Here is a 19,381-nt window from a genome sequence, read left to right as displayed (position 1 = left end):
CAAGATGCATTTAGAGAAATAAATCTGTTTTGCTCTTGCCCGTTAAGAATCACTCAGTTTGTCCAAATATCTGCAAATGGGGCATCATGAGAACTCGTAACGATTGCAATCATACATTTTTATTCGTATTTGCCAAGTGTTCACATGGGATGTTCACTACGCCTAACATTGACACGGCTCTCAATTATTTATTAATATTACAAGAAAAAACAATATAAACAATAAACACGCCGAGACAGAGTTGCATGTTTGCGGAGGGGGATGTCTCTATTAAAACAAAACAGTGTTCTCATCCAGAGCGGCACACCAAAAAAATGTAAACTCTGCTGGCATCTCAAGAATGAATACAGGGGTGAGAGAGATTATATTTAAAAAAAAAAAAAAAAAAAGGTACATAACACGAGCAATTTACAGCTTGGAACAAGTGCATCATTTCCTCAAAGCAGGTGCGGTTATATTTAGTGAAATAAGAGTAAGAGAGGGACATTTTATTTCCGTTACAATCACTGAGTTCAGTAAAGTGAAGTCATCCAGGGGCAATTCTCATGTTATCCGTGGTTCGCTTTTCACAAAATCACCTATTCACTTTTGTTGCGGAACCTTTCGTCAACTATTTCAAATTCATATAGGCCCCGGCTAATAGGAAAGTAGTAACTGGGGCCAAGGAACATATTTGTATGTTGTGTGAGGAGCTGTTCGTCTAGCTGCATGCGCATGGTGGGAAAGTAACCAAGTACAAAGGTACTTGAGTACATTTCTGAGGCATGAATAATTATTTTGTTTTTTGACTTAAAGGGAAATCGACCCAAACATATTTTTTCAAGAATATGTTCTATGCAGGCCCACTGGTTGAAACAAGGCAATATGATTAATATGAGATACGTGTTAAGCGGCAAAATCTGCCCATTTTTAGCCATCTCCGGGAGTGGCCATTTTGTCACTTGCGGCGACTGAAAATGACATCACAACCGCTCAGGGCTCAGGTAACCACCAATCACGGCCCAGGTTCAGGAAACAGGTCAGCCGCGATTGGTCCTTACCCGAGCCCTGAGCAGTTGTGATGTCATTTTCAGTCGCCGCAAGGGGCAAAATGGCCACCCCCGGAGATGGCTAAAAACGGCTGGATTAATAACTCTTTGTGAAATATTTGTCCGAATGCCTCGTTTCAACTAGCGGGCTTGCGGAGAACATATTCTTGAAAAAAAAATCTACTTGGGTTGACTTTCGCTTGAATACCTCCTCCATCTGAAAGCAGATATCTGTACTTTGTATTCCTTACTCTGTCCAAGCTCTGCGGATGACGACGCCACATAAAAAGAAGGAGAGGTCAAGTCAAGAAGCACTACTCGAGTTTAAGTTAACAAAAGGCGTCTTGTGCAGAGATGAAATGTTTGACATATCTGACGTTTTTCCGTAGCAATACTTGCATACAAAAAGTACAGGGAGCACCGGCGTGTCAGCCAATAAAACCTGGGGCTAATTCCTTCCTCGGTTCCTTCAGTGCACGAGCTCCAGCTGGCCGGTGGAGAAGGGCAGCACGCCGCTGACGTAGTAGGCGATGCCCAGGGAGAGCAGGGCGATGACCACCAGCAGCAGCAGCACCCTCCAGAAGCCCAGGTCCTCCACAAACTCCTGCCAGGTGCTGCGGAAGCTGGACAGCACGCCCTCGCTGCTTTGCAGGTTGGGGTTGAGCAGCGAGTGGCTCTCCATGGCACTGGGGGCACACGGGAGACGGTCACTTCCCGGGGCATGGGGGCATGGGGGCATGGGGGCATGGGGGGCATGGGGGCAGGGGGCATGAGGGGCGCTCTGAGCTCAGCCGCTCGGGCTCAACCGTTTGGAAAAAGAATCTTCATGGCGATTTGTTTTCCTCAATGTTGCGTTCTAATAAGCGCTTACATTTGTCCTGCTGCATTTTCATTGTTTACATTTTGATTCATGACAACGCCAGATTTGTTTGCGTTATTGTTGTCATCTGATGCATGATTTACTGACTTCTGTTTGCGCCACACTTGTTTGGCAGAACGTGTGAAGTTGTCATAGTCGACGCTTCAAAAGGATGCTTTTTTTTCTCTTCTTACTTACTTACTTACTTGCTTGCTTGCTGAACTCAGGCATAACCTGTGGCATTAAGGGGGAAAAAATGCTCCGTTTGTAGCATTTAGCCTACAAGTAAGTTCAAACGTATTTGTCAGAACGGTCCAACATACTGCGAGTACGGTCGAAGTGATTTACATACGTTTGAAAGTACTTCCCAATTAAAATGTTTTACTCCTCATTGGCAGTTCCACGCTTGCGTACAATCGCAATGTGGAGGGGAAAAAAATCCAATTCGATTCGTTTTCAAAATCATTCATCCCTAATTCTACTACACTGCGATGTTGATGGAAGGGACAATCTAAAAGGACTAAGGTAACTGTCAAAAAGCTGCACATCACAAAACTAGCGATCGATCGTCAGCAAAATGTATGTGGATTGTGGACATCAACTTATGCCCACTTCAACCTGAGAAAATATCAGCTCAATCGCCTCAATATTTTGGAGTTTCACGGACATATAACATCTTCTCCTCCAAAGGTGCTCACCACAGCTTAATGTCGCTGAAAGAGGAAAACACTTGAGGCCATCGTGCTCATAGTTTCGGAGGTTCAAGTGGGCACAAGTAGACATGCGTATTGGTGGCGACCGGTGGCAGTTTTCTGACATCGAGCAACGTGAAGCTTTTTCTATGGAGAGAAAAACACTTCATGCGCATGGCAGCCACAACACTGGAATGATCATTTTGATGCGGGCATAGAGAAGAGAGCTATGCACATGAATTTGGCCGACAATCCATCACGCTTTCCAGACATTAAGCGACACCAAGGCTTTTTACATTACGCTGTCCCCAATATGAATTTGATTCAGCCCTAAAGCCTACCTACCTCTCGCTGTCGGCCATCTGCATGGTCTCCAGTTTGGAATGGGCTCCTCGGTTGAAGCCTTTCACCTCCTGCTCCTCCAGTCCCTCCAGCAGACGGATGGCGTCCTTGTTGACGCCGCGTCTCTTAGCCAGCACTAGCGGCGTCGAGCCGTTGTGGTTACTACGACAACCAGCGCAAACGTCACGCTCCAGCGACCGGGTCGCGCCGTAAACAGTGGTACCTTGACTTCAGAGATTCATTCCTTCCATCCATCCATCACCGAGCTTGTGACTCCGTTGACTCAACTTTCCAACTTTTTCACAACTAAATGAATTTCACATTCAAAAGTCAAAACGAAAGTGCTCCGCCGTGTATTGTTGACGCACTCACAAGTCAAGGTAGCACTGTAAATGTGACGTGTCCAAAAACACATTGCATCGCTTACCAAATATCAATCTTCAGCCCATTGGACACCAGGAACTGGATGGTATCCACATGGCCGCACAGGTGCAGCGCCGTGTTCCCCTGGTAGTCAGTCGCCAGCAAATCGGCGCCAAACTTGTGCAGCAGGCGACAGATGTCCACGTTGCCCCGCGCCGCAGCTAAGTGCAGGCCGGTGCGACCGCGGTTGTCGCGGATGTTGGGGTCGCAGCCGGTCTCCAGGAGCCTCTTGGCGAAGGCCAGGTCTCCATCGATGCAGGACTGCAGCAGAGGCACGTTAGTCTGCGACGAGTCGTTGATGAAGACATAGGACATGTCCGAGTGGGTGTCAGAAAATTCCAGCGTACCTGCATCGGAAGGGACAATGTCAGTTGCCAATGCACAAACAAAAACATTACGGCGAATGAGACCGACTGGATTCATTTTGACATTAAAAGAGGGTGAGAGAGCCGATCCGCGCGGTTGGCATTGCCGCCTACTCCGTGGCATCTCTAACCACGTTTTTAAAAAAGGCCGGCACGGCGGTCGACTGGTTAGCACGCCCGCCTCGCAGTTCAGAGGTCGTGGGTTCGAGCCCGGCCCCGGCCTCCCCGCGTGGAGTTTCCATGTTCTCCCCGTGCCTGCGTGGGTTTTCTCCGGGTACTCCGCTTTCCTCCCACATTCCAAAAACATGCATGGTAAGTTGATTGGACTCTCTAAATTGCTCCTAGTGCGGATGTTTGTTTGTCTCTGCGACTGGCTGGCAACCAGTTCAGGGTGTACCCCGCCTACTGCCCGTCGAAAAGCTGGGATAGGCTCCAGCGCGACCCTTGTGAGGAGAAGCGCTATCGATAATGGATGTATACTATTCATGTTTTGAGAAAAGGGACATTTTTCAAGAGGAAATGTATGTTCACATTATCTGTAAGGGGCAAAACATTTCATTATGCTAGTTAATACTGGGGGAAAATATTGTAACGCCCTTTTTTTTGCGTTGGACGGATGACACATTTGCCGAGGCACTTCAGGTCCTTTACAGAATGCACATACGTTCAGGAGCTGCTATCGGCCACAGCTCACACACGGTCACCCAACACACTGACTGACCTGTTTAAGGCTCCTACCCTTTCATCTGCAATGTTCCTTTGATTCTCTGTTCCCTTACCCTTCCATCTCATAGACATCACATCACGTTTAAATAAACTCACTCAACTGCATTCATAAAGCACTTTAAGACAACCACCGCAAAGTGCTGGACGTGGAGCAAAAGTCAGTCATATACAACAACAAACAATAAAACAGCGTAATAATGAAGACAATAAAAATCACAAAAACGGTTGAATCAGAACCAAGTCTCACGCAGAGTCAAAAGCCAAACAATACAATTGAGTTTAAGTTTTACAGATGGGAATTAAGCGAAGGGGCTTGCCTAACGTTTATCGCGTTTTCCTTCAGCGAAGGGGGGAAAAAAAATCGACGACTTTAAGGTCATTCACCCAGCCTTAATTTAGACAACACATAAAACACAAAAACGAAGCATCACATCCTTAACGTAAAGTAGCGTACGTCAAAAAAAGCTTGTTTATAGCTAATGAGCTAATGTTAGCCTGCAAGCTAAATAGCCCGGCCGGATCGATATGAGCGTACATGCGACTCGACGCCAACGGAATCAAATAAATGAGCGAATGACTGGTAGAAGATAGCATGTTAGCTGTGTTAGCTTGTGTGGTGTACCTGTTAAAATGTCCCAAAACAGCCGTGAAAATATCAGCTAGCTACCTAGCAGCTAACGCTACGAGCTGTGTTGTTGGTGTCTTCTTCTGTTTTGGTGTGATTTGCTGCCATCTAGCGGCCTATTATGTTACAACTAAGGCTATCTGTCAGACCATTAGTTGTTCTTTTTTTTTAATTCAAAATTGCTTTACTCCAGCAAGGTCTTGTTCTTTTAACAACAGGCCTGTTTTTTGGCCATATTTTTAATCCAACATCTGTTAGCCGATTTCATCTCACCACAGAAGAGCTCATTGTCATTCTCTCTTTTTTAAATGTACACAAATGTAAATCTGTCCTGGACTCCGTTGCAACTTTGAAAATCAAAAAGTCATCTCAAGTACAGCAGAAGTCACACACAGAGACAACAATTCACACTCACAATCCCACCTAAGGACAATTTAGTCTCCTAACCAAATACTGTGTAACCCCTCTGCAGACTGACTGACGAATAACAGTCAAGGCAGAAAACACTTTTTTGACATTTTATTCTGCTTTGTGATGATCGGCAGATACGGGAAGTAGGCGAACAGATCACGTGACCACGTATGTACATTTGCATCCAAACCGTTAAGTTGACGGTCACTAACAATGAGGAACGATGGGCAGCTTGTTTCTGTTGATCAACTAAAAGTGGAGTGGTTGCTCTGGTCCCTAATGAGACATACTCATTTATTTACAATCAACAGGAAGAAAGGGGGTGGGTTGACGGGACCTCTCTGAAATATTAAGTGCATTTTACATCCATGACTTTTTTGTAGGTCCGCGCAATTAACCCTCTTGTTACATTTGTTAGTCAGCAAAAGTAATAATGTTACCAAATGATCTGGAAATTAACTGTAACTCTTTGCAAGCGCTGTATGTGAAATGAACTTTTGAATGACTCGTCAATGTAACAGGAGGGTTGACTCCAAAGCGCAAAACCACGAGAACCGAGGTGCCAACTTTGAAAGTCCTCGCCACGAGGCCGTAATAAACATAGCGTCTCTCCGCTGGTCCCATCACAGAGGCGAGGCGGCGTCCGTTTTGTAGTCCCTTAATAATCACCTCCTTGCGGTGAAAAAGACATCGCAGGATTGCACTCAGTTCCAGTGAGTGGCGGCTCTACTTGCAGAGTCCGCGCATGCCTAGTCGGGCATGTCGATGCAGAGTTTGGGCGGCGGGACAAAGTATTTGCCGGGACTCTGGGTGATCACCACGCCCGTTTTTTTGTGGAACATGGGGGCGATCTTGGGCGGCGGCTCAGGGACAGGCGGGTCCTCGGCGGCCTCGGGGTCGTCGCTGCGTTGGAGGTCGTAAGAGACGTTGCCGTACTCTCGCAGGAAGGGGAGGAGCTCCAGCAGGAAGTGGCAGAAGTCCTTGCGGATGCCGAACCACCCTGAAAGGACATCGGGTCACACAGATGGCGGGCTTGAAATTAGGGCTGCACCTAAACATTATTTTATAATCTGTTTACCCTTTCTTTCGATTCATTGATGGATTTAAAAAACATTTTTTCCCATTTCCGTCCCTTTATTCAAAAACAGGGCACAATTTCAAATTGACAGTGTAGAAAAATGCACAAATGAATTAGGATTCTGTTTTGGTGCGAGTCCGAAAATCGGCAAAAATGTTGATTGTTGTGTCCCAAAGTAAAAGCAGATGTTTGCAAATGTTTTATTTTGATTCACCAATCAAAGCATTTGGACAATGCGACAAAGTTAAACAATGCGCTAAACAATGAATCGATCACAATGGCCAACAGCAAATTTCAATCAGAGATGGCTTTATATGTCCCTAAACGTATTTTTGATGCTAATTTCGACTTTTTTTTTCCCTAGCACATCCGGTTTTCAAAATCTTTACATTTTTTGTTTTGAAGTTTGACCAATAAAAGATTGTACAGTACGGATTTTACCATGCACTGTAATTCATAGCTATGACGTTTCAGAAACAAAAATTGCACCTGTTGCTGAACCGAACCTAACCCTTCATTCATAAATATGACTAAATCTATTACTATATTACAGATTATATCATTGTCATTTTTTTTTTTTAATGAAATGCTACAGATGATATCCTACAGAAAGAAACGAGGGCAGATTTGGAATTATTTTTTGTCATTCAGCAGCTGTACTGCACAGTCCATTTTTTAATATTTCACCTGTATGTAATAATTTTTTCTGCCTCATATTATTTTTGAATGAATAAATGATGATGTTTTATGGTTTTCCCATAGTATTGGGACACTTTATTAAACAAAATCAGAATTTTGTTATTGTGACATAACTGGAGATTTTTACTTTTCATTTTCATTGGGCCTTCACTGTAATTGCTAAATTTCATGACTTGGACACTTTTTTTCAATCCTGAGAACCACAAAAGCTCTCACTGCTTTCTACTCACAGTGGTTTCCGCCTTTCTGGCCAAAAGTGGTGACCATGAGCGTGAGTAGCGAGAGCCACAGCGGCACGAAGACACACACGTAGCTCAGGCTGTTGTGGCCGTCCAGCTTGTGCACCAGGAGGATCTGCGGGAGGGCAAAGGCGGCAAACGTCAGCGGCGCGGCACCAAGCCACCAAGCGTCGCCGAGTCCTCACCTCAAAGGTGAGCAGAGGAACCACGATGGTCATCCAGCTGATCGCCATGGTGATGTGAGTCCGCCGCTGCTCAGCGATGATGTCGATGGAGCGCAGGAAAAGGACCGACCAAATGATGTAGTAGAGGACCACGAGGCACAGGAAGGACATGAGGATCCAGAGTGGCACGCACACCACCTGCACACACGCGCCACCATTCGACTCCTGAGTCCCCGAGTGTGGCTCCCTCTACTGGTACGCCAAAGAATCAATTCCTTCACACAATTCAGTTGTTGTCAACTTTTAAGTTCAAACATTTAATCTTTTTGGCTTTTAAACATTGGGCCAGTGTGAGCCGCGGAGTCCGGCTAACTCAAAGTGTCGGAAATGTACAAAACACAAACTCGCTCGTTTTCAATTCATCCTGAAATTATGAAAGATGAAGCATTTCAATCGACTCACTTCACTGCAACTTTTACTGCTCCCGGTGGCCCAGCGTGGGAAAACATTTTTTTTATTAAGGAAATGTAAACACAAAATAAGATAAACTTACCCTAAAGGCCTCGTTATTGTTGTTCTCTCTTTTTTTATGTTTATATATATATATATATAAAAATTGTAACAGCAGTACTTTTTGGGCATGTAAAACAAAACTATTCCTTTGATTTTGACCACATTGCTGCCCCCTTAAAATTAAAAATCACCGCGATGGGCCCTCACCAGCCAAGGCCAGTTGATGATCCTGTCCAGTCTCAGAGCGATGAAAATGAACTGGAGAATATTCACCGAGCAGAACACCTCCAGCTGAGGAAGAGGAAGCATGTCGTTACTTTTTCACCCTGCAAGACGATTCAACATGGTGGTGGCTGGGCGGGGACTTGAGAAGACGCGTCCTACCTCCAGGGAGCGGTCGTGTCTGAAGCCCCAGACGCACGCCGCCACGGAGACGGGCGACACGAAGAAGAGCGGCATGAAGACGAGCAGCCAGAAGTAGTTGCCGCTTCCCCTCGCCACGCGGTCGCACACCAACACCTCGAACATGAGCAAGAGGACGTGAAGCCCCACGGCGATCAGCATGGCCTTGAACTCCACGCACGTCTCGCCTTCAGCCCTGGCAGAGCGGGAAAACGTCACGTGTCACTCTACACAATCTGTGTCACGTCAACCTAGAACTAGTAAGTATGACAGGGTTGAAAAGAATCTCAATAGCATTTTCCCCCATATGATGCTGCACAGAGATGCCCAACGAGGAGGGCACCTGTACTGAGGGTTGTGTGCCCACACTCCAGTGCCCACTGACGCCCCGATGATGACCAGCAGCTTCCACAGCCATATTGGCGTGAACACTGCCCAGTAGCTCCACTGAATAACCCCATCCAGCCGCAAGGACAGCAACACGGAGAACAGTAGCAGGCACAAGTAGATCAGGAACTTGCTGAGGGGACACGGAAGCGCACATGGATCACGTCAAAGTGCCAGGAACCGACATCAGGACTTGAATTTAACCGACTATAATATTATACTGGACTATTTTATAGGACTATATCAATCAATGCAATAAATAGAATAGTGAATGAAGCTGTTACGTAGGCAAGAGAATAATGAAATCCTCACTTATGAAGAACAGTCGAGCACATTATTAGGCTTCATTGCACGAGAATTAAAAGCAGTCCTACGTTGAATACCGCTCATGCCATTTAATTTCTACCGCGTAAATGTTGTTAGCACCTTAGCCAGCTCCAAACAGGTTTTCTCACTTTCACATGTTTAGCTTTGTATCCTAACAAGTTATAACAAAGTAGTCATAGTTTAATTTCTATCACACAGACGTTATGAGATCCGGCTAACGCTACTCGGTGAGCCAAACTTCGCGTTCGTCCGTACCTGGGATTAAAATCCTGAAATAGTCCCCGTAAATTCATGGCGCGCAAGAAAATGTCAAGATCGTTGTTTATCTCATTGTTTCGTTTTGTTTGCAATGTCTTCTACTTTTGGACGTTCACTAAAATATATAATAATTCCTCGCGAGCTAGCTTGCGTGTTTTTGTTTTTCCTCGAAATCCTCCATCGGAAATGACGTCATGGCAGGAAGGGCGGGTACTTCCGTTCAAAAGAGGCAAAAGACAGAAACCTAAAAATGAAATACATGAAAAAAAAGAAGAAGAAGAAAAGAAATTAAAATATCGCCACCCCAAGAAAGTATTAGTATGACAGAAATGGCACAGCAAAATCTTATTTAAGCTTGCAGGGCCAATTTTATTTAATTTTTGTTTGTTGTTTTTTTTCATCCATAAATATAACGTACTGCGCTTACTTAAACTACCATCGTCCAAATAAGAAAAAAAATCTCGTGAAAAATAGCTTTGCAAACAAGTAGCCTACTTTAAAAATGAAAAGGGAATCACAGTTTTTCTAATTTATATTTGCATCATTCCCAATTTTTTTTTAATTCCTTGAGCAGCTTTTTATACAATACATTTTCAAACACCTCTTAAATCATAATTAGACTCATGAATTAAAAATAACGTTTGTATGAAGTAAGGACGGCATTGTGTTTTTGCTCTGAACATTATTTGCATATATATATATATATATATATATATATATATATATATATATATATATATATATATATATATATATATATGTATTTATATTATAACTCTTTTAACATCATAATGTTTGACAAAACAAACAATATAAAAATATTTTAAAAAGTGGGTCAATGTGACCGTAGTCTTCGTAAGGCCTTGTGATTTGAAAGATGTCTCGACTCATACAATATTGCTGTTGTTTTAGAATTTTTACCCTTGATATTTATTTTAATTTAGCATCATAACGCCAATGAATTAAAAAATGTTCAATACTAACATTGCAAACTCAACTACTAATTTTATTTTTGCCTTGTTTACCGACTTTTCTTCATTAAAAAAACTGTACTACACAGCCAGAAGTTTTAGTTCAGTGTCTGAATTTTCAGTCATTGCTTGTAAAATGTTGATTTTTAAAACTAAACAAAACTGTGTTCCTGTGTGGCTCGACAAATGAAATCAATTTATTGAGCCTGAATTGTTTCTCACTCGTCCCCTAGCAGTGATTCTCTGGCTCTGGGTTGTTTTGAACTTTTTAGCACGATGCATATGCACTTAATCTTTAATAACGGCTTATTTTAAAACGTTTATTTTGACCCAATCCGACTGTCATGTCCAATACATCTTAAACGAATCATTTAAGTATTTTTTTAAAATTCTTTTTAAGTATAGTATTTGTGTTCAAACTGTGGAGAATGTTACAGTATCTTATTTCAGTATTTAATAAAATTAAATGCACATTTAGGAATAAAAACCTCTGTCTGATTTGTAGCTAACACTTAGGCCAACTACGTTGCATTTTAATGTTGGACATGATAGTGGTACTCCCAAGAGTCAAGTATTTTTTCAGGTGGTATTTGATGTGAAAGGCGAGACACACAGCTCAAGTATACATTATGCACTACAGTACTGTAAAGTTAAGACATATCTAATTGAATTAGAGTCTTACAAGTTGTGTACAAGTTTCCATTTATTCAAAATCCAAAACAGGATCCCCCCTTACATTAATTGCATAGCTCAAGATAGCCGCTATTGCACAAATCTGTATCATCATATTGTCAGTTGCTAAATATTGCTAAATCGTATAAGGTGTTACTCTGCAATTCTTCCATGGCAAAATGTACAGGTTGTAGATGTGCAAATACATGATTGTGACAAAAATGAAGGCAGCGAGACCTACAAACAGGCAGTCAGTGAAGGCAGAAATAAATCCATGAGGGAAACAGTTGTCTTTATAGAGTTCTACAAACAGGAATGATTTGTTGTGAAAAAAAAAAAAAAAAAAAAAAAATCAAATCATCAGGATAACTCTGGATTAATTTTCAGACACCTTGCGGATCATGTAGTTCAGGATGCCCCCGTGGTGGAAATAGGCCAGTTCCACATCCGTGTCAAACCTCATCCGTACGCTAAACGTTTTTCCCGTGTCGAGCTGGAGGGAGAAGAACAGGAGAAGGCGTCATACAATACATTCAAAGGCGTGCCTCACAAGAAAGCGCCAGCGTACCGTCACGACAACGATCATCCTGGTGCTGATTTTCTCGGGGATGGCGACGTGGAAGCGCTCCCTTCCGGTCAAGCCCAGACTCTCAGCGTTGTCGCCTGGTAAATACTCCAGCGGGATTATTCCCATCCCCACCAGATTGCTCCGATGGATCCGCTCGTAGCTCTCAGCGAGAACAGCCTTGATGCCCTTGATGAACACACAGAAAGCACAGTGGCTGGGAATCACTGCCTTAAAGTGGAAATCAACCCAAACGTCATTTTTTCAAGAATACAGTATGTTCTATGCAAACCCACTAGTTGAAACAAGGCATTCTGATAAACATTGCGTTTGTGGAATAAGAGTTAATCCACCCATTTTTCGCCATCAGCTTCAGAAAACAGGTCAGCCGTGATTGGTCATTACCTGAGCTCTGAGCAGTTGTGATGTCATGTTCAGTCAACACAAGTGACAAAATAGCCATCCCCAGAGAGGGCTAAAAACGGCTGGATTTGGTTGCTTAACTCTTATTCCATAAAGGCAATATTTATCAGAATGCCTTGTTTCAACTAGTGGGTTTGCTTTTTAAAAATATGTCTGGGTTAAATGGACAAGTGCGGGGGGCCATTCTTACCAGCAATAATGGACCTTTTGCGGCCCAGTCTCTCGAGCTGCCGGAGCCGTACTCCTTCCCGGCAAGAATCAGTAGAGGGACTCCCGACTGGTCGTATCGCTCCGCAGCATCAAAAACGTCCATCTCGACACAACAGGATGGGCAAATTATGTGATTACACAGAACCCAACGATAGGGAATGATGTGGAATCTTGATTCGTCTGCTTGAGCACATTCTGTACAGTGAACCCCCATTTATCATATCATATCATATCATATCATATCATATGTAACAGGCAGATTTTGTCCAGATGCGGTGTTTGGCTTGACAGCTGTAAACTTACCACTTCCCCGGTTGGCAGGTAAATGGTTTGTGGTGCCTGCTTGTTGAGGAATTTGTTGAGCAGGCGGATGTTGGCAAAGGTCCCCCGGGCCATGACGGCGTCGTTACCTCGACGGGAGCCATAAGAGTTGAAGTCGCGCGGGGATACACTGTCATCACGTTAAAAAAAAAAATAAATCCCCCAAAAATGAAAAGTTTTGTATTCTTGACATGTGTCGAAGCATTATGTGTTTTTATTTTCCCAGCATCCAAAAGGATTTAAGGGATTTGCCGGTAAAAGGTGTCCACGCCATTCTATTGAGGGAACTCACCCTCTGCTCGACAGGTAGCGAGCTGCGGGGCTGCTTCTGGTGATGTTTCCAGCAGGGGAAATGTGGTCTGTCGTGACCGAGTCACCCAAAGTCAGCAGCACGTAGGCGCCGTCTATGGACCGAGGAGGATTTAACTGCATGGTCTGAATAAAAGACAAGAAATTAGCAAGCCTCACGCTCAAGCTCATTAGCATGCAATATGCTCAACAATGAATAGCTTGACACCGATCTCTTCCTCGGAATAACGTTTCTGATGCATGCCTGCGAAAATAATGTCATTTCCCCTCCAAAAAAAAAAACAGGATTTACCAAACCATCAAAGAAGGGCGGGGACTTGATGTAAGTTGACATCGCATCCCAGGGATACAGCTTGTCCGACGGAGCCACCAGAGAGTTCCAGCTTTCATTCACTTTCTGCAACCAATATGGACATTATTTTTCATGGATGTTTCCAGAAACGCCTTCGATACCAAAATCGGAATGTACCTCAATTTTCTCGTAGACTTCTCTGAACATTGATGGAATGACAAACTTTGTCTCCTCTCGCTGGATCTCCTCCCGCGTGGGCCAGATGTCCCTCAAGAAGACCTCTCGACCATCAGAACTAATGGCTACAAAAGCACACAAAGAAGGGTGCCATTTAAAAAAAAAATAAATAGTTGGACCCCTCCTACACGTCACACACATTTGAACTTGTTAAAACACACTTTGTTCGTTTTTTTTTTTATTAGTTAATTATTCTTCCAATCACCCCAACGATTGTTTGAGTAATTGCGCCCAAATGTATTTTGCACAATAACAAAGTAGACAAAATGTACATAGCATGACATTACCAGCGTGATTGTCCTTATTGTCCTTGATATTTAGCGCCGCCTTGTGAAGCCACGCGTCACAAATGTGACATTGTGGAACATGAGGATGGCAACTCAACGTGGACAAAAATAATACCTGCACCTTCCATGTACATTTTGTATTGGTGGTCATAATTTAAAATGCCCCCCCCCCCCCTCCCCCCCCCAAGTCATGTCTGGGTCTCTGTAGATTTCCGACATTCCAATATCTTCCTTTGATGGTTTTATTGTCATCAGCACAAAAAAAGATTTGATCCATGCTAAAAGCAAATGAAAGCGCAGAGGAACTATGAAATCATTTTCAATCGTTCCAAATGATGCGCCACGACTCCCCACTTAACTCACCAATAGGTTCTGCCTCAAAGTCAATCTTCACCGTCCCAGCTATGGCGTAAGCAATAACGAGAGGCGGCGAGGCAAGGTAGTTGGCTCTGGTGTTGGGGTGAACGCGACCTTCAAAGTTTCGATTTCCTGACAGGACACCTGCAGCGACCAAATCTCCCTGAAAAACAAACACACACACACACACACACACACAACCACTAATGTGTCAATGTACTCCATGTTGCAATGAGCTTCCGCCAAATATAATACAGCAAAGCATGAAATCTTGTCTATCGCATGCAGATGGGTCTGGAAGTCGGGCACACATCCCCCTGTACTTGATAATACCTGGGTGATCGCCTCCACCACCGGCTCCGGGAGGGGTCCACTGTTGCCTATACATGTCATGCAACCGTAGCCGACAACCTCGAAGCTGAAAAAGACAGAAGAGAGAGCCATACATAGAGAGTGAATGAATATAAGATTATCGCTGCCTAGGGCATTCGGTAGCAATTGGACAAAACCTCTGGCGTAATCTTGGAAGCGCGCCTGGGAATGGCCAAAAGGAGCCAAAAGTGGCTGCTTCAAACCAAAATGGCAGACGCCGCGTGTCCTTTCAGGCCTGAGGTTTTTGAGCGTCCACTTATGACAGACATGCCTGCCAATTTCACATTAGTAAACTGGGCTCGGGGGCTGAGGCTTTCCCCGGGGTGCTTTCTCGGGGGCCTCACATTTGCATCGCATTGAGACTTCTTTGTGAGTCTACTCACTTTAAACACACCTACCAAATTTGACGTCGAGCACTTTTGTGTGCAGGAGCAGTCAGCAGCTTACCCTAACTGAGAGAGATAGTCCATAACACCACTCTCCTTCAGGTAATAGGTCACCACTCCGCTGCCGGGCGAAAGGCTGGTCTTTATGTAAGGCTTCACACTTAACCCGTTCTCAATTGCCTTTTTAGCCAGGAGTCCTGGAAGGAAAATCTATTCATTATCCGGACATGAGGGAAATCCCAAATTCAAAATGAAATGACCCACCGGCTCCAAGCATGACGGACGGGTTGCTGGTGTTTGTGCAGCTGGTAATGGCTGCAATCACGACTGAGCCGTGGCTTAACGTGTAGTCTTTTCCATCAAACTGGAAGGGGACCGTTGCACCGTGAGAATCCGGAGCCACGGCAAAGCCTTTGAAACCTTGCTGGATTTCAGGCAAATGTAATATATAATAAGTCAGGTCAAAAGCATTCATTGGTGTCAAATATGAATCTTCAGCTATCTTTCCACTCTTATTAGCGTACATTTTGACATGGCTCATGCGTAACATTATATATTATTAGACTATGCTGAGGCAGACTTGGGACACCTCACAAATCATCCCAAGCCAAACTCACCTTTGCTCCCAGACAGCTTTCAAAGTCTTTCTTCATGTCTGAAAGAGGAATTTTGTCCTGAGGTCTTTTGGGGCCACTGCAGCACGGAACCACAGAACTGAGGTCCAACTCCACAACCTTCGTGGGACACACACAAGGCCATGAATGAATTTTTCCCTCTGTTATGCTCTACACGGCGTCACGACGGACCTGACTAAAATCTGGATTCTGGGAGACATCGCTGTAGTCCCGGAACATGGACACGGCCTTCAGGTACTTTGTAATGTAGGCCAGCTTTTGCGCTTCTCGCCCTGATTTAAGAGCAAATAAACAAAGCACGGTCGTCGGCAGACTCACTCAGCAGTGCCGACTTGTCAGTCACTCACCGGTCTGCCTGAGGTATTCGATGCTGACATCATCCACCGGAAAGAAAGCTGCCGTGGCTCCATATTCTGGACACATGTTGGAGATGGTGGCCCTGTCCGCAATGGACAGCTGAGCCACGCTGGGCCCGAAAAACTCCACAAATTTCCCCACCACGCCCACTTGACGGAGGTGCTGCAAAACAAAAACAACAACAAAAAACGCAGGCGACACAGGTGGCGGCGGCGTTCAACACGTTTGGTATCAGTTTCACAAATCTCCATGGGAATGGAGTCAATTACCTTGGTGACGGTGAGAACAATGTCCGTGGAGGTAATGAACTTGTCCGGGCTCCCGTACATCTTGTATCCAACCACTTCAGGTAGAACCATGCTGATCGGCTGCCCCAGCATGACAGCCTCTGCTTCGATGCCACCCACACCTGCAACATTGAAAGAAAAAAAAATAAATAAAAATCAACCACGGTAAAGCAATCACTTCATAGGAGCGAAACGTCCATCCGGCCATCATCCAAACCGCAGAATTCAGCACGCCCTCTACATCCGAACTTGCTTGGATACTGTCAGAGCCCATAAAGACGGAGCCACGATACAGTCAGCTGAGCTTCACTGTAGCAATTGAATAAGGCACCTGGATGCACAAGAAGCCCAACAGAAATATGACTTACCCCAACCCAGAACACCAAGGCCATCGATCATCGTGGTATGGGAATCCGTGCCCACCAGGCTGTCGGGGTAGAAAAAGCCTTCGAGGTTAAACACCACCCGGGCCAAATACTCCAAGTTGACTTGGTGGACAATTCCTGAACCAGGTGGAATGATGCGCATGTTCCTGAAAGCTTGCGAGCCCCACTACAAATCAAATAAAAACAGAGGTCAAACAATAATCATTCATTTATTTTTCTTACTATGTAAACGCAGTATTTCCCAACCTTTATTGAGCCAAGGCACACATTTAGTATTTGAAAAGTCTAATGTCGCACCTCCAAACAAAGATCACTAATTTAGCATTTATTCTGTTGAATGGCATCAAGTGAATACATAGTTGAAAAAAAAATGTCCCTTCTGCCATCTACTACAGCGGAAGAGCATTTTCATTGTTCCGCCTGTCACTATACGTCACTGGCGTGCATTCCGACGACTAAGGTAAAAATTCCGACATCTTCGACTGGTCGGGAATCACTGATATCAAGCATATTGTCAAAGTGTGACATAGGCGGTTGTCGTCCGACAGTGACCACTTGTTAGCACCTTGAGGAACTGGAATCTCTCTCTGTTGCGTTCAAACTCCAAGTTTTGATTTTTCTGGAGGCTATCAGACCTTAAGAACACAAAATACAAAGAGATGAATACGGAGCATTTAAAAGATAAAAGAACCACGTTGACGGTCTTACTTTTTGTTAAAATCCACTTGAACGGAATGATCAATGACCAGGTCAGCTGGGCAAACGGGATTGATTTTCTCAGGATCTCCGCCCAGCTTAATCACCGCATCGCGCATGGCGGCGAAATCCACCACGGCAGGTACGCCGCTGTGAATAAAAATGAGACAAAGAGATGGGACGCAAATGCGCCACACCAGTCAGTCACCGGTACAAAGGTTTTTAAAAAAAAAAAAAAAAAAAAAACGTAGCACAGACATACGTGAAGTCCTGCAGGATGACGCGTGCCGGCATGAACGGGATCTCCACCGTCTGCGTCTGGGTTTGCTTCCAGTTGAGGATATTTTCCACATCAGACTCCTTCACCAGAAAGCCGTCGCAGTTCCTGACAGCAGACTCCAAGAGAACCCGGATGGAGAATGGCAAGCTGCCTAAAAAACAGAACAGAACCGTTTGGAACTTTGATGCTCAGCTCCTTGTTTGTGAACAGGTACTTGTCACAGTTAGTTAGTTAGTTGTATTGTAGTTTGGTTCAGCTTGTTGAGAATAATGATGAAACGGGGTCATATTTGACAGCAATAGATGACCTCTTACCATATCTGGGATCTTCAAGTTTGGAGAGATTATAGAACATCTGATCTGCAACCTGGGGATCCAGAGGCTCAACGATACGTTGGAATGGATTATTCGCACTTCCGGCCATCCTCTCCCAGTAAGTTTGTGCAAATCTAAAATGAAATGAAAATACAAATAAGGCTGTTTAGGTTACATGCAGTCATTTGCCTAGTCGCAATGCCCCAGCTCCGCCCCACTCGTTTTGGAAATGTTTTCCAATGCAGAGAATGAAAGTTAAAAGCGTCTGATAAAGGAGAAATATTTAAACACCGGTATCTGAAAAAAATCTGCAACCAATTATATGTACTTTTGTTGTTACTTCCCACCACTGAAACTATTAGCATTTCAGTCAAGTGTTTGCAATCAGGACGTGCTTATGGCCACGCCCTTTTTGACGTAAAATATGACGCCATGTGCATGGCGGAAACCATTTTGGCATTACTGGCATTCTGTCATTTTCCATCAATAATAATTGGTAAAACAATTTGACTACAATTGTGGTATGGGAGATAACACAGCTGACGTTTGGTATAAATACATAAAACGCTTTCATTTCTCTCGCTCCCTTCAACCACGCAGCACGACAAGTCACGTTTTGCCCCCTCGTAGTTGTTGACTTGCATGTAGTCAAAGTCTAAAGTCTGCAGCACGGCAGTCTGATAGCATTAGCCACCTTGTCAAAGTCACATTTTATATTTTCATGGAATTACAACGACGGCTTCGTGGTGCATCTTTGTGCATTGTTAACTTGTCCGACCAAGGTTGGTGTTAAAGTTGTTTGGGCTACTAAAGTAAGTTACATAATTCGTGCTGCTGGGGGCATCCCCGCAGTCGTTTAAAACTCGAACGGGTTCGTCTGCGCTGAAAAGAAAACATTGCATTCATAACATAGTTGGATGTACGCCCTGTGTGGCGTCACATTAAAACATAGTTGGATGTTTGCCCTGTATGGCAAATGACGCCACACAGGTAGTGATGTTTTGGCTGTACCTCGTCACGAAAATCGGCGTCTGACGTCGCGGTTACCCAACCTGCACGCGGAAGTCATCTGCAGCGGAAGTTGTACGGCAAATGCACTTGGACAAACTACATATTTGCAATTGCGGGTTAAGAGTTGGATTTAAGACACAGTCACGATTTTTTTCACAATGCGCGGCCGCAACTAACAGTGTGTGGTAAAACACAACAACAACGCACACACACGTACACACGCGCACCCCCCCACACACACACACAAGCAGTAAGCAGTACCGCTCACTACCTTCAGTTTTCGTATTTGTTGCAGGATATTCCAGTTGTGTGGGGCAGAAAATTGAAAGGAAGATCGACCAAGAGTAGTGTGGACTTTGGGAATGACGAGGTTTAATAAAAGTGCTGGAATGAAGTTTGTGGGTGGTGGTATGTGAGCAGGGAGTGAAGACAGGGTGGTGAGGATGACTGGCTAACCAGTGTTCTATCATGATGC

General features: G+C 44.4%; 3 protein-coding genes across 4 annotated transcripts; all 3 read right to left on the bottom strand.

Annotated features, from left to right (window-relative positions):
• Window positions 1-103: 103 nt before the first annotated feature.
• Window positions 104-5,193, bottom strand: LOC147150695 (ankyrin repeat domain-containing protein 46). Of its 2 annotated transcripts, none has more exons than XM_086017925.1 (4): window positions 5,058-5,193; window positions 3,349-3,691; window positions 2,925-3,083; window positions 104-1,714 (listed from the first exon to the last, which is right to left on the bottom strand). In XM_086017925.1, exons 2-4 carry the CDS (start codon window positions 3,657-3,659, stop codon window positions 1,498-1,500), a joined length of 687 nt encoding a protein of 228 aa, XP_085874051.1. In that variant the 5' UTR covers window positions 3,660-3,691; window positions 5,058-5,193; the 3' UTR covers window positions 104-1,497. The 2 variants fall into 2 exon arrangements, with proteins under 2 accessions (XP_085874051.1, XP_085874052.1); XM_086017926.1 differs by lacking the exon at window positions 5,058-5,193 and adding an exon at window positions 4,753-4,982.
• A 371-nt stretch (window positions 5,194-5,564) lies between these two features.
• tmem185a (transmembrane protein 185A) lies at window positions 5,565-9,749 on the bottom strand. The gene is made up of 7 exons (XM_086017924.1): window positions 9,536-9,749; window positions 8,910-9,086; window positions 8,549-8,762; window positions 8,372-8,455; window positions 7,673-7,849; window positions 7,479-7,602; window positions 5,565-6,471 (listed from the first exon to the last, which is right to left on the bottom strand). Exons 1-7 carry the CDS (start codon window positions 9,571-9,573, stop codon window positions 6,221-6,223), a joined length of 1,065 nt encoding a protein of 354 aa, XP_085874050.1. The 5' UTR covers window positions 9,574-9,749; the 3' UTR covers window positions 5,565-6,220.
• A 1,445-nt stretch (window positions 9,750-11,194) lies between these two features.
• aco1 (aconitase 1, soluble) lies at window positions 11,195-19,071 on the bottom strand. Its single transcript, XM_086024281.1, has 21 exons — window positions 18,907-19,071; window positions 17,896-18,029; window positions 17,564-17,732; window positions 17,314-17,451; window positions 17,171-17,240; window positions 16,588-16,771; window positions 16,202-16,341; window positions 15,923-16,094; window positions 15,747-15,847; window positions 15,558-15,674; window positions 15,205-15,364; window positions 15,002-15,137; window positions 14,516-14,600; window positions 14,189-14,345; window positions 13,479-13,603; window positions 13,302-13,406; window positions 12,993-13,135; window positions 12,683-12,830; window positions 12,360-12,482; window positions 11,750-11,935; window positions 11,195-11,674 (listed from the first exon to the last, which is right to left on the bottom strand). Exons 2-21 carry the CDS (start codon window positions 18,002-18,004, stop codon window positions 11,558-11,560), a joined length of 2,685 nt encoding a protein of 894 aa, XP_085880407.1. The 5' UTR covers window positions 18,005-18,029; window positions 18,907-19,071; the 3' UTR covers window positions 11,195-11,557.
• Between the last annotated feature and the right edge of the window lie 310 nt (window positions 19,072-19,381).

This window comes from Filicampus tigris, chromosome 2 (genome assembly GCF_054856515.1).
Source record: "Filicampus tigris isolate MCC_2025a chromosome 2, RoL_Ftig_1.0, whole genome shotgun sequence".
Classification (NCBI taxonomy): domain Eukaryota; kingdom Metazoa; phylum Chordata; class Actinopteri; order Syngnathiformes; family Syngnathidae; genus Filicampus; species Filicampus tigris.
Note: the sequence above shows the minus strand (reverse complement) of the source record. Positions and strands in the feature narration are given on the sequence as shown.

Excerpts from the sequence above, each read along its gene's own strand:
- LOC147150695 (XM_086017925.1), bottom strand. The coding sequence starts at position 3,659 with ATGTCCTATGTCTTCATCAACGACTCGTCGCAGACTAACGTGCCTCTG. Across the intron at positions 3,084-3,348 it reads GGGCTGAAGATTGATATTTG|TAACCACAACGGCTCGACGC; the intron begins GTAAGCGATGCA and ends TGGTTGTCGTAG. Across the intron at positions 1,715-2,924 it reads CAGATGGCCGACAGCGAGAG|TGCCATGGAGAGCCACTCGC; the intron begins GTAGGTAGGCTT and ends GTGTGCCCCCAG.
- tmem185a (XM_086017924.1), bottom strand. The coding sequence starts at position 9,573 with ATGAATTTACGGGGACTATTTCAGGATTTTAATCCCAG. Across the intron at positions 9,087-9,535 it reads TTTCAGGATTTTAATCCCAG|CAAGTTCCTGATCTACTTGT; the intron begins GTACGGACGAAC and ends GTGTCCCCTCAG. Across the intron at positions 8,763-8,909 it reads GCACACAACCCTCAGTACAG|GGCTGAAGGCGAGACGTGCG; the intron begins GTGCCCTCCTCG and ends CCGCTCTGCCAG.
- aco1 (XM_086024281.1), bottom strand. The coding sequence starts at position 18,004 with ATGGCCGGAAGTGCGAATAATCCATTCCAACGTATCGTTGAGCCTCTG. Across the intron at positions 16,095-16,201 it reads TTGTTCTCACCGTCACCAAG|CACCTCCGTCAAGTGGGCGT; the intron begins GTAATTGACTCC and ends TTTGTTTTGCAG. Across the intron at positions 13,407-13,478 it reads AAGTCTACGAGAAAATTGAG|AAAGTGAATGAAAGCTGGAA; the intron begins GTACATTCCGAT and ends TATTGGTTGCAG.